General features: G+C 54.6%; 1 protein-coding gene across 6 annotated transcripts; it reads left to right on the top strand.

Annotated features, from left to right (window-relative positions):
* The first annotated feature begins 8,744 nt into the window (after window positions 1–8,744).
* Window positions 8,745–16,257, top strand: RDH16 (retinol dehydrogenase 16). 6 transcript variants are annotated; one of them, XM_072746228.1, is made up of 7 exons: window positions 8,745–9,114; window positions 10,090–10,316; window positions 10,686–11,020; window positions 13,304–13,562; window positions 14,934–15,097; window positions 15,628–15,860; window positions 15,999–16,257. In XM_072746228.1, the coding sequence occupies exons 3-6, from the start codon at window positions 10,708–10,710 to the stop codon at window positions 15,843–15,845; spliced, it is 954 nt and encodes a 317-aa protein (XP_072602329.1). In that variant the 5' UTR covers window positions 8,745–9,114; window positions 10,090–10,316; window positions 10,686–10,707; the 3' UTR covers window positions 15,846–15,860; window positions 15,999–16,257. The 6 variants fall into 6 exon arrangements, with proteins under 6 accessions (XP_072602329.1, XP_072602332.1, XP_072602330.1 ...); XM_072746231.1 differs by having other exon boundaries at window positions 8,747–9,005; window positions 10,262–10,316; XM_072746229.1 differs by having other exon boundaries at window positions 8,747–9,114; window positions 10,262–10,316.
* Window positions 16,258–17,537: the final 1,280 nt, after the last annotated feature.

Below are 17,537 nucleotides of genomic sequence, written 5' to 3'. Positions count from 1 at the left end.
TCACACAGGCCACACGGTGCAGACGGCAGAGCCACCCGGCACTGGGCCCATGTTCTGTGGGCTGCAGGGGAGGCTGCAGAGGACCAGGTGTGCACGTCTCATTGCGGTAGAGTGCCCGTACCAGTATCAACCGGCTCAAAGCGTACAGTTCAGTGGCTTTTGGTACCTTCACATCGTTGTGTAACCACCGCCTCTGTGTAGGTGCTCACACTTTCATCGCCCCAAAGGAAAACCCCACACCCATCAAGTACTCCCTATTGCCCTCTTCCCCCAGCCCCTGGCAATGCCTATTCTGCTTTCATCTCTGGGGATTTACCTCTTAAGGATATTTAATATAGATGGAATCATACAATGTGTGACCTTGGTGTCTGTTTTCTTTTTCACTTGCACAATGTTTGTGAGCCCCATCAATGCTGTAGCATGTGTCTGTACTTCATTACTCTTCACAGCTAAGCAATATTCCATCGTGTGGCTATGCCACCTTTTGTGTATCCATTCAGGGATGGGATTTTTTTTAAGGTTTGCTAATTAGTTTTTTATTGTAGTGAAATAAACATAACATCAAATTTACCATTTTAGCTATTTTTTAAAAAAGATTTTGTTTGAGAGGGACAGAAAGCATGAGCAGGGGCAGAGGGAGGGGGGAAGCAGGTTACCCACTGAGCAGGGAGCCTGTAGGGCTGGATCCCAGGACCCTGAGATCATGACCTGAGCTGAAGGCAGACACTTAACCCACTGAGCCACTCAGCTGCCCCCATTTTAGCTATTTTAATTTTTCTAAAGATTTTATTTATTTATTCATGAGAGACAGAGACAGAGAGAGAGAGAGAGAGACAGGCAGAGGGAGAGGCAAAGGGAGAAGCAGGCCCCATGCAGGGAGCCCAACGTGGGACTTGATCCCGGGTCTCCAGGATCATGCCCCAGGCTGAAGGCAGGTGCCAAACCGCTGAGCTACCTGGGCTGCCCTATTTTTAATTTTACAGTTCAGTAGCATTAAGTAAGGGCTGCCTGGCTGGTTCAATTGGTAGAACATATGCAACTCCTGATCTTAGGGTCATAAATTTGAGCCCTACGCTGGGCACAGAGATTACTTAAATAAATAATAAAATAACTATGTTCACATTGTTGCACAACCATCACCACCAGCCATCTCCATGAGAGGGGATGTTTTTACCTTTGCAGTTTTCTTAAGGCCTCCTCTAGGAAAACTGTTTCTCTACTCACAACACTTCTGACACCAAACATGTAGGGTTTTCCCCTCCATACTAACCAATTTCCCGACCCCTGGGCACAAAGTGGGTGTTCTAAAATCTATCATTTCTGACACCAACCTGAAGTTACTGTCAGATTCCACAGGTCTAAGGGCTGGGTCCCACAGGATGGTTCTCACTTTAGATGCCAGTCACAGACGACAGGTCCCCAAGGCACCCACACTTCTGTCCAACCGGGTTACAAAATTCCCACAATCCCCCCACCTCAGCTTCAGTAATTTGCTGGAGTGGTTCACAAAACTCAGGGAAACATTTACTTTGTTTGCTGGTTTATTGTAGAGGATACAAATGAACAGCCAGATAAAGAGGTATAGTTGTGAGGTTGGGAAGGGTCCCACCCAAGCTTTGTCCCCATGGAGCTGGGGTATATAGGCCTCCCAGCACGGAGATATGTTCACCAGCCCAGATCTCTGAAGCTCATAGTTTAGGAATTTTTATGGCTACTTCGGTACATAGGCATGATCTATTATTAGTTTAATCTCTAGTCTCTGACCTCTCCCCGGAGGACAGGAGGTGAGGTTGGAAGTTCTAAGCTTCTAATCAAGGCTCGGTCTTTCTGGGAACCAGTCCCCATCCTGAAGCCATCTAGGAAATTTTCTAAGGGATTTAGGAACTCAGGGAGCAGATGTGTTTCTTATTATGTCACATTTCTACCCAAATGTCAGGCCCGGCCTTGATCAAGAAATCTGTCATGATGAGCTATGATGATGATGTAAAATGTGGTTTACTTTGATTTTTTCCAGACAGTTCTACTCTCTCTCTCTCTCTCTCTTTAGGATCTCGATTTCTATCCTATGGGTATTGTTTTTCAATAGGGAGCCTTCTGAGAATTCTCACTTCCTTCTCCATGCCTTTGACCCATGCAGGTGGAGGCTCTACTAGACCAAGCACCCTCCAGGAAGACCCTCGTTCTGTGTCTCTCTTCTCTCTACACATTCTGGCTCAAGGCCATTTTCATTCCTCTCAAGACTGCATTTTAGCAGGTCATGTCTCCTGGGTCTCAATCTTTCACCCCCCGACCTTCTCCCCCGTCATTGAGACATCACTCCCTGTGGCCTCATCTCCACCTGCTCCCGGGCCCCTCTCCCCCACCTCACTGAATGCGAATTTGCAGCAGGAGGAAATGACGGTGGTGCCTCCTGGCAGAGGCACAGAGGGAAAGCTGCTCCCTCAGGAAGCAATAAGTGACAGCTCTGCAGTTTTCATGTGGTGTTTTTCTTTGGAGGGAGGAGGTGTGCAGCTGGAAAGAGAGATTGGAAGGAAGGGAAAGACAGAGGGGGCAGGACCCAGGCTTCTTGCCAACCTGAGCAGAAGGGGGGGCAGCAAATAGCTTTGCTCCAAGTAGCAGGAACAGCAGCAGCAAAACAATTCCTGGAAATTTGCTCTTTCTCCTTCTTACCCCCCTCTAACTTTTTTTTCAAAAACTGTAGACAAGACATTGTAATCAACAATCAGAAAGGAAGGAAGGTACCAGGGAGGAGTTATTGGAGACACAGATAAAAGCAGCAGCTTCCCAGGGTCAGGTGGGGGCCAAGGGCTTGTGCCTGGACCCTGGAGGGAGGGGCTGGGCGGGCTGTCCCAGGAATCCCCCCACTTGGCCGGCCTGCACGGCCGTGGACCCTCCTTCATGTGTGGAGGGCAGGTGGATTGTGGGCTGGTTTAGGCTGAGAGGAGCTTGGCAACCACAGTACTTCCATTCCCAGCCTAGCTTCCAGGAGGTCATGAGGGCAGAAGCCACGTCCAGCCACAGAAGTCATTCTGCCCTCCTGCGCCAGCTTCCCCACACCTCGTCTGCCCAACAGCACCAGATAAAGGGCTCCCCGGCTTCCCAAAGAAGAATGTGGTCCCGCGGGCCTGTCCTTGGTTCTGCTCAGCTCTTTCCTGCTTGCGCACTCTTCTCTGAGCCACGGTGGCGGTAACACTAGTCTGGGGGCCAGACCTGGCTTTGGCACCTTGTTCCCCCACTTGGTAGCCGTGTGACCTTGTGCACCCACCTTGCTTTCTGAGTTTCAGTTTCTTTATTTGCAAAGTGAGGATAAGGGTTATTGTATGGGATGCGTGAGATGAGATGTGTGCAGTGCCCGGCATAAGCATGTCCCTTTCCCACTGTTTGGGAATGAGGAAGAAGAGATCCCTTCTTGTGGAATTACCCTGAGATACCTGTCCTTAGTCTCACCACAATGAGCCATTTTCCTCTGAAATGGATGGACACTGGCTTCCTCTTCTATTTAGTTGTCTGGTGTTGTGTTTCTTTTTACTTTTTTTTTAAAATTTAAATTTTATTTTTTTATTTTTTATTTTTTTGGTGTTGTGTTTCTTACGTAGAAGGTCAAGAACATCCCGGTGCCGCTACGAACTACCACAAAAGAGATGTAGTAATACTAACAGTAAGCATTCATTGCATACTTATCATTTACCAGGCATGCTTTCGAGGTGCTTGATATGTACCACCTCATTTCTTTCTTTTAAAATTTTATTTAAATTCAATTAATTAACGTGTAATGTATTACTGGTTTCATCGGTAAGGGTCAGTGATTCATCAGTCTTATATGATCCCCAGTCCTCATTACACCACATGCCCTCCTTAATGCCCATCACCCAGTTACCCTGTCCCCCCACACCCTCCCCTCCAGCGACCCTCAGTTTATTTCCTCTGGAAAAGAGTCTCTTATGCTTTGTCTCCTTCTCTGATTTCATCTTGTTTTACTTTTTCCTCTCTTCCCTTATGATCCTCTGTTTTGTTTCTTAAATTTCATATATAAGTAAGATCGTATGGTAACTGTTTTTCTGACTGACATGTTTCATTCAGTGTAATATCCTCTAGTTCCATCCACATCTTTGCAAATGGCAAGGTTTCATTTTTGATGGCTGAGTAGTATTCCAGTGTGTGTGTGTGTGTGTGTGTGTGTGTGTGTACACACACACACACACACACTCACACCCCATCTTCTTTATCCATTCATCTGTTGATGGACCTCTGGGCTCTTTCCATAGTTTGGCTGTCGTGTACCACCTCATCTAATCCCCATAACAGCTTAACGAGGTGGCCACCATCATAGACAAGGTCTCTATCACATCAGGAGGCACAGAGAGGTTAAACAACTTGCCTGAGTCCCACTGCTAGTATTTCAGTAAGCCCTTATTACAGGGATTCTTGACCTGGATTCTTGGCACCTAATGGCTTTAGGTGGTCTGTGAACTCCCCAAAAAGTATATTCAAAATCCCATATGTTGTGTTAAGTCACTTTTATGGGGCAGAGTTTTCTTAGATTCTCAAAAGGGTCCATGATGTCCAAAGTGTTAAAATGACTGCCCTCATGGGCAGCCCACGTGGCTCAGCGGTTTAGTGCTGCCTTCAGCCCAGGGCCTGATCCTGGAGACCTGGGATCGAGTCCCACGTCAGGTCCCCTGCATGGAGCTTCTCCCTCTGCCTGTGTCTCTGCCTCTCTCTCTCTCTCTCTCTCTGTGTCTCTCATGAATAAATAAATAAATAAATCTTAAAAAAAAAAAAAAGCATCTCTCATGGATGGGGCTGGGATTTAAAAAAAGTGGGGTATGGCCTACACTTCCATGGAAGGGACTGAGCCTTTGGAATTCTGGGAAATTTCTTGAGTGAGGGCAAAGTCCCCTTTGGGGGACATCCCTTTGGGATGACCTGGGTGGGGGTTGAGAAAGTGCAGGTGATGAAGATGAAGGACAACTGTTTCCTCCCTGTGATTTCCCAAGAGAGTGTATGTGGAGGTGTGCAAGGTCAGTGCAAGGAAGAGAGGCTTGGAGAGACCGCAGGCTGAAGGCCCCCTGGGAAACTGGCTCGGCTCTTCCTGGCTCTGCAATTTCCTATCCATCTCCTGGCTTCTGTTCCTCCCTCAGGAGCCCCCCACTTCCTGCTTTCTGTCACCTCCTCCCGGGGGGCCTCTGTCCATGTGTTGACGGTCCCTTGCTGACTCTAGATTTATTCAGTTTCTACTAACCTTTGTCGAGCACCTAACATGCTGGGCAGAAAGGAGTCCTGAGTTCTCCAGGGTTTCTGGAGGCCTCCACTTCCTAGGGCTGCAGCCTGATGACAACACAGGGGTTCTTAGACTCCCCGAGAGGCGGAGTTGAGAGGACTCACGAGATCCTCCTGAGTCTCTGCCATAGTCGTCGTGAAGAGGGAATGGAGGCTGTAGGGACTCTCAGATGGTCGGCCAACGTGAGAACCGCAGGTGAAAATGGAGAGCAAAGTGGGGTGCGGCAGAGTCACCTACGTCCGCACGCATTCATCTCGCGGGCCGCGGGGCGCTGGCTGGTGCTGGAAGCCGGGGTCCCTGCCGGGGCTGCAGCCTCAAGGCTCCAGGCATCTGCGTGGAGTGAGCCCCCCCCCCCCCCCCCCCGCTTCATTCACATGAAGTCATCACTTCAGCCTTCTGGAGCTTCCGGATCTCCACCGTTTCTCTTCCCCCAAACAGTGATGATCCAGCCATGCTGTGGGCCCTTGGGGACAGGTGTTCAAGAGGGTTGGGACCACAGCTAGATGTCTTTTCCAGAGTGTCGGGAGCTGTGCAACAGTGAGGTGGCTGATGTCTGTGCGTGCTTTCTGAGGGACACCAACACAGACGCCTCCTGAGGGGCCTTGCCTCAGGGCCAGCAAGAGGGCAGGAGAGCCACGTGGACCAAGAGGCCCAAGGAAGCCAACCTCAGTATCCCTCTGAGCCTCCCATGACTCCCCTCCCTCCCAGGCCTCTTTTCTGGGAGAGGCCCAGCGTGTGAGGGCAGGGACGAGCGCCCAACCCTGTCAGAGGACGCTGGGGTGCCCTGAGGAAGGCTCCCCAGCCCCAGCCCTGTGCGCCTCCTCTTGTGAAGTGCTGGCCTCTGCGTCAGCCTGAAGCCCCCCCACGCACAGCCTGTGTCCACCTCGGGGCCTCCCTGTTTAGTCTGCCGGGGGCAGCTTCGGCGCCCTGCCCACCCCGCCCCCAGACACGGCCGCGGCCACGTGTGGGATTCTAGACGTGGGGGGCGGGATGCAAGCACCACCCAGGGCTGGGGACAGGCCATCTCCATGGAGCAGGGGGTGGTGACTGCTGAGACCCGCTTGGCCAAGCGCTTCCTCTCGACCCTCCCGGCAACTGGGGGCAGCCTCTGTGCTGCTGTGCCCACCCCCTCCACCCCCCACCCCCCAACCCCGTCCCTTCTCTCCTTTCTCCACCTCTGGGGGCAGGTACCCCATTAGTTTCTGAACACCGGTCTGCCCCAGAGGCCCTCTACAGCGGGAGGGGACCTTGTGCTCTTTGCCTTCTTCTCCCCTAGAGAGGCTGCCAGTGACTTAGATTTCTGAGATGTGAACCCCATATCCTGAGCCGGATGAGGAAGCCCAGGCTCAGGGAACATACTGAATGCAAACATGTCTTGAATCAAAGCGCATCTCCCTCCTAAGAGCCTTCCTGAGCTAGGGAATATGAAGCTTGCATGTTAGCAAACAAATGAGGCAGTCCTAAACCTGGAACCCAGAGCAGCGTGGCCTGTGTCGCTCAGCCTGCAGCCACAGGGACACAGCAGAATGCAGTGATAGGGCCGGGGAGCACTGCTCATAGGCATGTTTTCTTTCTGGGCAGGATTTGGGATTTTCAAGGGCCTGTGTCAGCTCTTATAAAAGTAGTGCAAAGAGCAGACAGGTCAGGGATGCTCCAGGCGGATAGTGACCAGGAGGGAAATTAGATTTCATGCCAGGGAGCCCGGAGGCCAGACTGCCTTCACAGTCATCTGGATTGAGGAGGCCACAGACTTTTCTGATCGCAGCCTGTCATCTGTCCCCTGCGAGGCCATGTGGTGGTCCCTGGCGGTCCTCGTGGGCCTGTACTGCCTCCTGTGCTGGTACCGGGAGAGACAGGTGGTGAGCCACCTCCAGGACAAGTATGTCTTCATCACGGGCTGTGACTCAGGCTTCGGGAAACTGCTGGCCAGGCAGCTGGACCTGCGAGGCTTGAGGGTGCTGGCTGCATGTCTGACGGAGAAGGGGGCCCAGCAGCTGAGAAGCCAGACGTCAGACAGGCTGGACACGGTGATCCTGGACATCACCAAGACAGAGAGCATCTTGGCGGCCGCCCAGTGGGTGGAGGAGTGTGTGGGGGACAGAGGTATGGCCCAGATTCATTTGTGTCTCTTTATTGATTCTCTCTGTGCAAGGGTGACCTCTCTTCTGCTAAGTGGGAAGATTCCCAGGGTGTTTTTCAGAACCTGAAGTCATACGAGCTTTCTTCGCCTCACGCGGCTCATCATCAGAGCCTCTTCTCTCTCCACTGCTCCTCACCTCGAGACCTTGGAGTTCTGGAGTTTTGGGGAGAATGTGCCCTGAGGAGCATTTGCCCTCCCAGAATTCCTCTTTTCCGTGTCCCCTCTCTCTCAGCACAAGTTCTGGGTTTCTTGATGCTGAGGGATTAGGCAGGCTCACTTTCTGGAGGAGGAGCTGAGATGGGGGACCCAGCCTGGAGGCTTGCATTGGTGGCCGGGGACTTGGCTGGGGCCAGTCTTGCTCTCAGCACTTCAACAATACCTCGTGGTTCGCTACAAAATCGTTTCCTACCTTGTATCCCCTGCATTCAGTATACATCAGGTCTTGGTAAACTGCTTTGTTGTGTTTGTCCGCGAGGCCCCTGAAGCCCTGGCCCCTCTGCCTGTCTGCTTGCAGGAGGGAGCTCACCTACTTCGGGGTGAAGGTAGCTGTGATCGAGCCTGGTTACTTCAGCACTAATGTGACCAACTCTGAGAAGATTTCCAGGGGCTTCCAGGAGACATGGGACCAACTGAGCCCGGAGGTCAGGGAGGCCTCTGGTGAGTGAGCTGCGCACTGGGGAGAGGGGAGCAAACCTGGCCCATCACTAGCGCCTCCTACAGACTCGGGACCCCCCTCCAGGCCCCGAGTCACCTACACAGTGGGGCCATCCTGTGGTCCCGTGTGGTCAGCTGGTGACCTCAGGGCAGATCCAGGCTTGCTGTTATTTAAGGGAGGAAAGTGAAGCCAGAGCGGGGGAGACACGCACGGACCCCTGGCAAGCTGGCGGTAGAAGAGCTGGTTTTCGGGGGCTGAGATTTCTAGGGCGTGTGGCCATCTCAGTGTCTGCAGAGCTCGTCTGCGCAGGGGTAGGGCCCAGGGGCCGAGCGCGGGAGTGTTCCCTGGTGGGAGGCGGGACGCCGACGCCCTGGGATGGAGTCCCGTGCCAGGTCCCCGCTGAAGGCAGGGTCGTGTCTCTACTCTCTGGGGTCCCCAGTCCAGGAGGGAGCGGAAGGCAGCTTGCACGGTGGGGCCCCTGCCCCTCGCAGCTCCCTTGGCGGCTCCGACGGCTCCCCTCTCCGGACGGGCCCCCAGGCTGGGGAAGGGGGACCCGGTGGGGGCGGCCGGCTGGACCGCGGCCCCGCGGAGCCCCCAGCAGGGCACCACCAGGGGGCGCCCGGCCCCGGCCCGGCTGCGGCCCAGGAGCCGCCCCACCCACCCCCTCCGCAGGAGACGCGGTGGGTGCGGCCGCGCGGGGACACCTGGGTGCAGCCGCGCGGGGACTCGGTGCAGCCGCGCGGGGACTCGTGGGTGCGGCCGCCGGGGACACCCCCGCAGCAGCGAGTCTGCGCCTCGGCGCCTCTGCGGGGCGCCCCGTTCTGGCCCCACGGCTCCCGGTGCGTGAGAGGCACCCCAGGCACTCCTGTTGTCCCACGGCCCCTCCGTCCTTGCTGTGACTGTCGCGCCTGGAGGTCACCGGCTTTGAGGTCTCGCAGGAGGGGAGGGCTGGAAGGGGTCTCCCCGGCAAGTGTGCTTGCAAATTGGTGGTGAAGGACCTTGTGGTCACTGAGGGGACAGGTGTCCAGTTTCTTGCAGGTAAAGACCATGGCCCTGTGCCCAGTGGGGTTTGGTGTCCAGTGAGGATGTGCACGGTGCCTTGGGCCCCCGGGGGGTTCCAAGGCTCCCCTCTACCTCCTTGGCTTCTTCCTCCCTGGTGCTTTGGGAAGCCCGTCTAGGGGGTCCTGGCGGTCACACACGTGCACACTCACACTCGGGAAGCGGGGACAGGCTGCTTTCTGCAGGACCAGGCCTGGCCATGCTGCTGCAGCCGCCTCCACCCTGAGAGACAGGCTCAGTGGGCGCCCCTCTCTGTTCCTCAGGTGCTGGGAGGAGTGGGCGCTGGGCCTCTGACTGTGGAGAAGCCTCGGGCTCCCCAGGGCCCCTTCCTCTCCCTGACCAGGGCTCAGTGGACAGTCGGGGAGACACAGAGTCGCCAGACCGGCTTCTCAGCGCCCCAGCCCCAGCCCTGTGCGCCTCCTCTTGTGAAGTGCTGGCCTCTGCCTCAGCCTGAAGCCCCCCCACGCACAGCCTGGGTCCACCTCGGGCCCTCCCTGTTTAGTTGGGCAGCTCCCACCCTCCCCCCCCCCGCCCCCGCCCCCAGACTTGGCCACGGCCACGTGTGCAAGCTCTGGGCCTCCCCGCCCCACCTCGGAGGCCTAGGACACCCGGGCCGTGGTCCCTGGCAAACCGGCCTGTGCTGCCCGTGGAGTCCGGTCCCGGCGCTCTGGATTCTGGACGTGGGGGGCGGGATGCAAGCACCACCCAGGGCTGGGGACAGGCCATCTCCACGGAGCAGGGGGTGGCACTGCTGAGACCCGCTTGGCCAAGCACTTCCTCTCGACACTCCCGGCAACTGGGGGCAGCCTCTGTGCTGCTGTGCCCACCCCGTCCCTTCTCTCCTTTCTCCACCTCTGGGGGCAGGTACCCCATTAGTTTCTGAACACCGGTCTGCCCCAGAGGCCCTCTACAGCGGGAGGAGACCTTGTGCTCTTTGCCTTCTTCTCTCCCTAGAGAGGCCACCAGTGACTTAGATTTCTGAGATGTGAACCCGGTATCCTGAGCCAGATGAGGAAGCCAGGCATGGAGTGTGAGCCAGTAGCCCCAGGTCACACAGCTGGTTGGTAGCACAGCTGTGTTTTGAAATCACATGAGTGTTGATTTACAGCCTGTCTATCTTTATTAGAGTGTCCAGTAAGTCAGGGAGACGGACCCGGCTTCCAGCCTTGAACGAGAACAAGGTAAGAAGACAGTTCTGAACCATGAGACCTAGGACATAGGGGTGTGTGCCTCTGTGTGTGTGTGTGTGTGTGTGTGTGTAGATGGGCAGGGGGAAATGGGAGGAGTGGGTGGACCAGGAGAAGGTGACTAGGAAAAGTATCTTCATGTCAAAGGATTCTTTGTGAAATCCAATAGCACCCAGTAGAAATGGCATAAGTGTACCAAAGAGTGTGTAAGTTGGGGCCAGTATAAATAATACTCTCTAGAGAAAGTGACCAGGAGGTCCTCAAGGACTCTATGTCAGAGTCTGGAGGCTGGCCTACTGCTCACACATGTGTGTGCTCACATCATCCTGCCGGAACACTGGCTGTGCTCTTGTTGCATTTCAGCCTGTGTGCTCCCTGCAAGGCCATGTGGTGGTCCCTGGCGGCCCTCGTGGGCCTGTACTACCTCCTGCGCTGGTACCGGGAGAGACAGGTGGTGAGCCACCTGCAGGACAAGTATGTCTTCATCACGGGCTGTGACTCAGGCTTCGGGAACCTGCTGGCCAGGCAGCTGGACCTGCGAGGCTTGAGGGTGCTGGCTGCATGTCTGACGGAGAAGGGGGCCCAGCAGCTGAGAAGCCAGACGTCAGACAGGCTGGACACGGTGATCCTGGATGTCACCAAGACAGAGAGCATCTTGGCGGCCACCCAGTGGGTGAAGGAGCATGTGGGGGACAGAGGTATGGCCCATTGTCCTCTTTGTGTCTCTGTATTTCTTCCCTCTGCCCAGGGAAAACCTCTCTTCTGTAAAACTGGTAAGATTCCCAAGAGGTTTTGATTTTCAAAGCCTAAGGCTCTGGAGTTTCCTGAGCAGAAGGCCTGGAGTGCCTGAGTCGGAGACCATGGTTAGACGAGCCCAGCCCGAGTTTAGCACCAATCGTCTGTAGGAGGTATAGGGCTCTCCAGGCTTGTTATGGGGCAGCTGGGGCTGGGCCAGGCTGGACCCAGCCTCCTGATCTCAACAGGTGCACATTTTCTTGATGGTTCCTTCACACCTGGCCCTCTGCAGGGCTTTAAGATGGGCCCCACTTGACTTATGAGGACACTGAAGCTCAGGGAGCTGAAGGGACTTTTGGTCAAATACAGGTGAGGGATCCTATTCTATCTCCTCTTTTACGGTGCCTGCCCCTCTCGGGAAAGAGGAAATCATTGGTGTCTTTTTTGTGATTAAAAATGTAAAACACGCTCATTGTAGAAAGCACAGAAGAAGATACAGATAAAATGACATTTCCCAAGCCCAGTTTCCAGAGTCAGTCACTCTCTACATTATTATGTAGCCAATGATTGACATTTTCATCAGACAATCTTTTCCAAAATGTAATACTCAGGGCGCCTGGGTGGCTCAGTCGGTTAAGCATCTGACTTTGGCTCAGGTCATGCTCTTGGGGTCCTGGGATCGAACCCTGCATCGGGCTCCCTGCTCAGCGAGGATCTGCTTCTCCCTTTCACTCTACCCTTCCCTCCTGCTCCTGCTCTCTCTCCCTCTCTCTCTCTCTCAAATAAATGAATAATATTAAAAAAAAAAAACAAAGACAAAAAACCAAAACGTAATATTCAATGTCTGTATATCCAAGCATGTGGAGAGGCCACCACTCATTTAAGCTCTCCCATATTGCTGTCTGCTGACATGTTTTCCACTTTTGCTGGCAGAAATAACATCTCAGTAAAGGTTTCTGTAATAAAGCTTTGTTTCCATTCTCAGTCAAGTTAAGTAAAATAAAATAATTGGATCAGAGAGCATGCATTTCATTTATTTGTTCATTCGTTCATTCATTCATTCATTCATTCATTCATTCATTCATTCATTCATTCATGAGAGACCCACAGAGAGAGGCAGAGGGAGGGAGAAGCAGGCTCCCTGTGGGGAGCCCGATGCAGGACTCAATCCCAGGACCCCGGGATCATGCCCTGAGCCAAAGGCGGACGCTCAACCACTGAGCATCCCAGGTGCCCCTAGATCCTGCATTTCTTTAAGGCCAGGGGAGGTTTCTGAAGGGGGGGACAAGTATCACAAGAGGCCGTCTTCTTTTTCCAGTATTCCCAGGGCCAAACCCTGTGTACCCTACCCCCCCCCCCCCACCAGCCCCTTGTCACTGAGGACCTGGCACCTGCCGACCTGAGGTCTGTGGGTCTGTACCTCTGACTATTTCAAATCTCTTATGGTGACTTTTCTCCTCATCTCTTCTGGAGGGGTTTCCTGAAAGCTGAGTGGGCTGGGGACCTAGGGGGGATAGGGTAAGAGTCACCTTTTGGGAGGGTGACACTTCCTGGAGCTAAGGTGCCATCTACACTAGTGTGTGGCATGAGGCCTGGTCACCTCCACCCCGGACGAGCCTGGGTGGTCACTGCAGGGGGAGCTTTGGAATTCCCCAGCACGAAGGCTGGACTCGGCTTCCAGAGCAGATCCTGCCTTGCAGTTGCGGCAGGTTGTTCAAAGCTTGTCCGTGGTGGCCAATGCAGGCCTGTTCTCTGCATTACCTGCTGCTGGGATTCCACAGCTGCCTTTCCCAAGAGTACAGGCAGGCATTTTTCATGTTTTTTCTTTATTTTTAAGTTGTCTTTCTCCTTTTTCTTCTCCAGTCCCCCCTTCATTTCTGTCACTTACCCACTCCTGTCTACCTCTCGGTGTCTCTTTCCCCGAGAGCTGTGAACACCACACTATCCTCCGGAACTCTGGGCGTGCCCTTAACAAAAATGGGTTTGTTACCTACTGCGTGCCAGGCACTGAGGAGCGGTGAGCAGGATGAGAAGGAGCATTCCTGGTCCAGCAGCTCTGTGCGCCTGCACAGCCAGACGCTCTGTAGCCGCCTCATCCTTAGTTCTCTCCTGTGCTCTTTTCCTTTATACCATGTAGATGTTGTTGTTGATTTTGTAACAAAGTGCATTGGAAGGTGACTTGGGACCGCAGCTGCATCCCGCTCAGGCGCACAGACCATGTTGCTCTCTCCCTACCCTGTGCCCAGGGCTCTGGGGCCTGGTGAATAATGCTGGCATCTCTTGGCCCACGGCACCCAATGAATGGCTGACCAAGGATGACTTCATGAAGATACTTGATGTGAACCTGTTGGGGTTGGTGGAGGTGACCCTGAGCCTGCTGTCCCTGGTGAGGAAGGCGAGGGGCCGTGTGGTCAACGTCTCCAGCATCATGGGCCGACTGTCTCTCTGCGGTGGGGGCTACTGCATCTCCAAATATGGTGTCGAGGCCTTCTCGGACTCCCTCAGGTAATGAACTGGGACAGAGGCCTTCCCTCCGTCCTCCTGCTTCCATGCTTCCGGGGCAGATTTTCCAGGGGGTTCATTTTCTACAGCCTCAGAGGCTCTTCCTTCCAGATGCTTCTCTCTTGCGTTGTGCCAGACATTCCCTGGGAAGCATCTTCCTCTGTCCTGGGTGTTGGAACGAGCCATGGGGCTATAGAACTGGTTTCACCCATCACTGCCCTGGGGGAGGGCCCACAGCAAGGAAGCGACTGAGGCAGAACTGGACCTGAGATCAATTGGCTACAGAGCTCATGCCCATAATTCCTATAATATTCGGTGTCGGGGGCCCTTGGTGTGGGGGTCCAGCATTTGACTCAGTTCAATAGTTACTTCTCAGCACTTCTATGAACATACAACATACGTGTCCGAGAACAGCAAGACTAGGCCCCGACCTAAAAGTTCTGACAGCTGAGGGGCCCCTGGGGTGCTCAGTCGGTTAAGCATCTACGTGCAGCTCACTCAGGTCATGATCTCAAGGGTCCTGGGATCAAGCCCCGCACCAAGCTCTCTGCTCAGTGAGGAGCCTGCTTCTCCCTCTCCCTCTATCCCTTCCCCTTCGTGTGCTGTGTCTCTCTTAAATAAATAGGTAAAATCTTAAAAAAACAAAAACAAAAACAAAAAAAAAGTCTGACAGCTGAGAAAGAATTGAGAGACCCAAATGTCGTGACCATCTCTTGCGGTTGTGACCAAGTCAGCTAGCCATGGTGGTGGTGGTCCTCCAGGCTATCAGACAAGGCCCGGCCAGGCAGGTGGAGGCTATCAGACAAGGCCCGGCCAGGCAGGTGGGCATGGGTGGGCCCTTGGCGGGGTGGGGGGGCAGGCCGCACCCCTTCATGCCGTTGGCAGCAGGACCCTGTGGGGAGCGACCCTGTCCAGTCAGCCTCTGGAGCACCCACTGGCTGGAGGGCAGAGGTTGCCTCTGGGTCCGAGGGAGCCAAGAGGTAGGCAGTTCTCTATTCCTTAGAGAACGGAAGGCAGAAGAGGAAGGGAGGAGTCCGAGGGGTGTGCTCGAGGTAACATGGGCCACGTGTGGAGCCCACTGGATACAGGGGAGATGGGAGGAGAGGGCAGGAGAGCGGTGCCTGCAGCAGCCTGGGCAGCCCGGGAGCTCCTCAGCACGAGGCCGATGGTACTGGAAACAGACCCTTGTCCACAGACTGGCCGCATCGCTCTTCCCCCCCCCCCCCCCCCCCCCGCTGGCCACTGCTTGTGGACCTTTCCAAGCTTCTGAGTTTATCCCACCCCAACCCCGAGGTAGGTTTTATAGCAGGTTTGTTCATTGTGTTTGTCCGCGAGGCCCCTGAAGCCCTGGCCCCTCTGCCTGTCTGCTTGCAGGAGGGAGCTCACCTACTTCGGGGTGAAGGTAGCTGTGATCGAGCCTGGTTACTTCAGCACTAATGTGACCAACCCTGAGAAGATTTCCAGAGGCTTCCAGGAGACATGGGACCGGCTGAGCCCGGAGGTCAGGGAGGCCTATGGGGAGGAGTTCCTGGCCTCTGGTGAGTGAGCTGCGCACTGGGGAGAGGGGAGCAAACCTGGCCCATCACTAGCGCCTCCTACAGACTCGGGACCCCCCTCCAGGCCCCGAGTCACCTACACAGTGGGGCCATCCTGTGGTCCCATGTGGTCAGCTGGTGACCTCAGGGCAGATCCAGGCTTGCTAGACCTGGAGACGGCGCTTTCCCCTAATGCCCTCGTTATTTAAGGGAGGAAAGTGAAGCCAGAGCGGGGGAGACATGCACGGACCCCTGGCAAGCTGGCGGTAGAAGAGCTGGTTTTCGGGGGCTGAGATTTCTAGGGCGTGTGGCCATCTCAGTGTCTGCAGAGCACGTCTGCGCAGGGGTAGGGCCCAGGGGCCAAGCGTGGGAGTGTTTCCTGGTAGGAGGCGGGACGCCCTCGGATGGAATCCATGGATTGGGAGATGACCCGGGAGAGGTGGGGAGGTGGGGTACTTTTAGAGACTTTTCTCTGAAGTTGATCCCAAAGCAAGAAGATTGGAACGTGAGAATATGTCCTTCCGTTTGGGCAGCCAGGAAGCCAATTGAAAAGCTGAAGTCAATGTGTGACACCAATCTATACTTGGTGACGAACTGCATGGAACATGCCCTGACAGCCTGCCACCCCCGTACCCGATACTCACCTGGTTGGGATGCTAAGCTCCTCTACCTTCCCATGAGCTACCTGCCCACCTTGCTGGTGGACACCATGATCTACTGGAACTCTCCACGCCCGGCTAAGGCTGTGTAACCAAGAAGGACTAGGGTGCGTGGTAGGAGGGAGTTGGGTACCGTGTGAGGATGGGAACACCTCAGGGGGAGAGAGGTAGAGGGAGAGAGGGGATCTCCTGTCACCAAGCACGCCCATCTCACCTCCCTTCCCACCTTCTCACCTCCTCCCCAGGCTTCCCGGGGACATTACTCAGGACTCTGGGATATCAGGAGGAAAGAACTGTTTTGTGGCTGAGGAACAGGGATGGAGGTGTGAATGACGACCACCAGCCTGACCCATTAGCCTGAGAGGCCAACTCACAGACCTTGGCTGAAAGGACGTGTCTATAATTGGGATCAGGACAGAGGACACAGAAACCAGTTATTGAGTTGTCTTGACACTTTGATGTTCATTGATTGTGTTTGCCTCAAAATAAAAGTTGAAAAGTTGACTTAAGTCCAGTGATTGGAACTGTGGCCTTGGGGAGCAGCGGGTGTAGGTCCATGAGAGGAGGAGTCAGGTGCCTTCATAGTGATGGCCTTGGGGGGGATCCCAAGGAGGGAGTTTTAGATCACCCCCTTCCTTCCACAGAAGTGGGGGACTAATGTTTCCTTTCCAGGATTAATCAAGTAATGTGGGGTCACAGGAAACCCAAGGATGGACAGACAAGGAGAAGTTGCTGAGGCTCTGGCAGGACCCGGGCCCCAGGGACATCAAGCCTCTCCCCTCAGCAACACCCTCTCTGCACCCCTCTGTTTGTCCCATCCTTTAGAGATATGCCCCCAACTGTGGCCATCCTCAAGTTCCCCAGCCCAGATCCCACTCCCCACATCCTCCGGGGGGTGGGAGCAGTAAGAGTCACTTCTGGACCCATCTTTTGTTTTCTGCTAAGCTTTGTTGAGCACCTGCTCAGGCAGGAGTTCCCTTCAGCCCCCAGCACTTCCCGAGCCCGTGGCTCTCTGCATCTCCACTATTCTGACGACGTCCTAAGTATGGACCAAACAGAGAAAGCATTTGCAGAGCGTGACGTAAGTCCCTGAGCTGAGGACAAACTGGAGCTGGGAGCTGCCTCGGCAGGTGTCTTAGTTTTCTTCCCTCAGGTTCAAACCCAGGCTGTGGAGCCTTTAGGAGGATCTGATCCTGGAGAATGACATCAGTGTTCTTGGTGAAAACAGAAGCGAGGTCAGATGTCACTGTGTCATTCATTGTCACCCTGTGGGAGTTGCTAGAAATGGCCCAGAGGAGCAGAAGGCCCCTCTCCTGAAAGATACAGTGCACAGAGGTGTGCACGGTGGAATGCAACACCAGCCTGATCTGGTGGCCTCAGGTGCCCACTTAGCAGGGAGACTTGTCATCTGAGACAAGGGGGCATTTCTAGCCTTAGGAAAAGAGCCCCTCCGCATGGTTCTGCGGCCCTCCCATCATCCACTGCATGACCTACTCTTTGTAAATATGGGGAGATTGAACCCAGGAGAGCACTGCCTTGACCATCAGGCACAGAGAAGCCCATGAAATGGTGACTCGGGCCTGGTCCTGTGTTGGGGTAGTTCTAAGTCATCTTTTTCTAAATCCTGAGATGACCCCTGAATGTCGCCTGTCTTCTCAAGGACAGGGATATTCCTGGGACTGCTCAGCCCTTGAGGACATTGTCTTACTTCCCTTAGCCAAGATTTCCCTGTTCACTTAACCAGGAGGTAGAGTTAGGACATGCCTCCCAGATTGAGCATAGGT

Source organism: Vulpes vulpes, unplaced genomic scaffold, assembly GCF_048418805.1.
Source record: "Vulpes vulpes isolate BD-2025 unplaced genomic scaffold, VulVul3 u000000674, whole genome shotgun sequence".
NCBI classification, from domain to species: domain Eukaryota; kingdom Metazoa; phylum Chordata; class Mammalia; order Carnivora; family Canidae; genus Vulpes; species Vulpes vulpes.
This window is presented reverse-complemented; position numbering and strand designations above follow the sequence as displayed.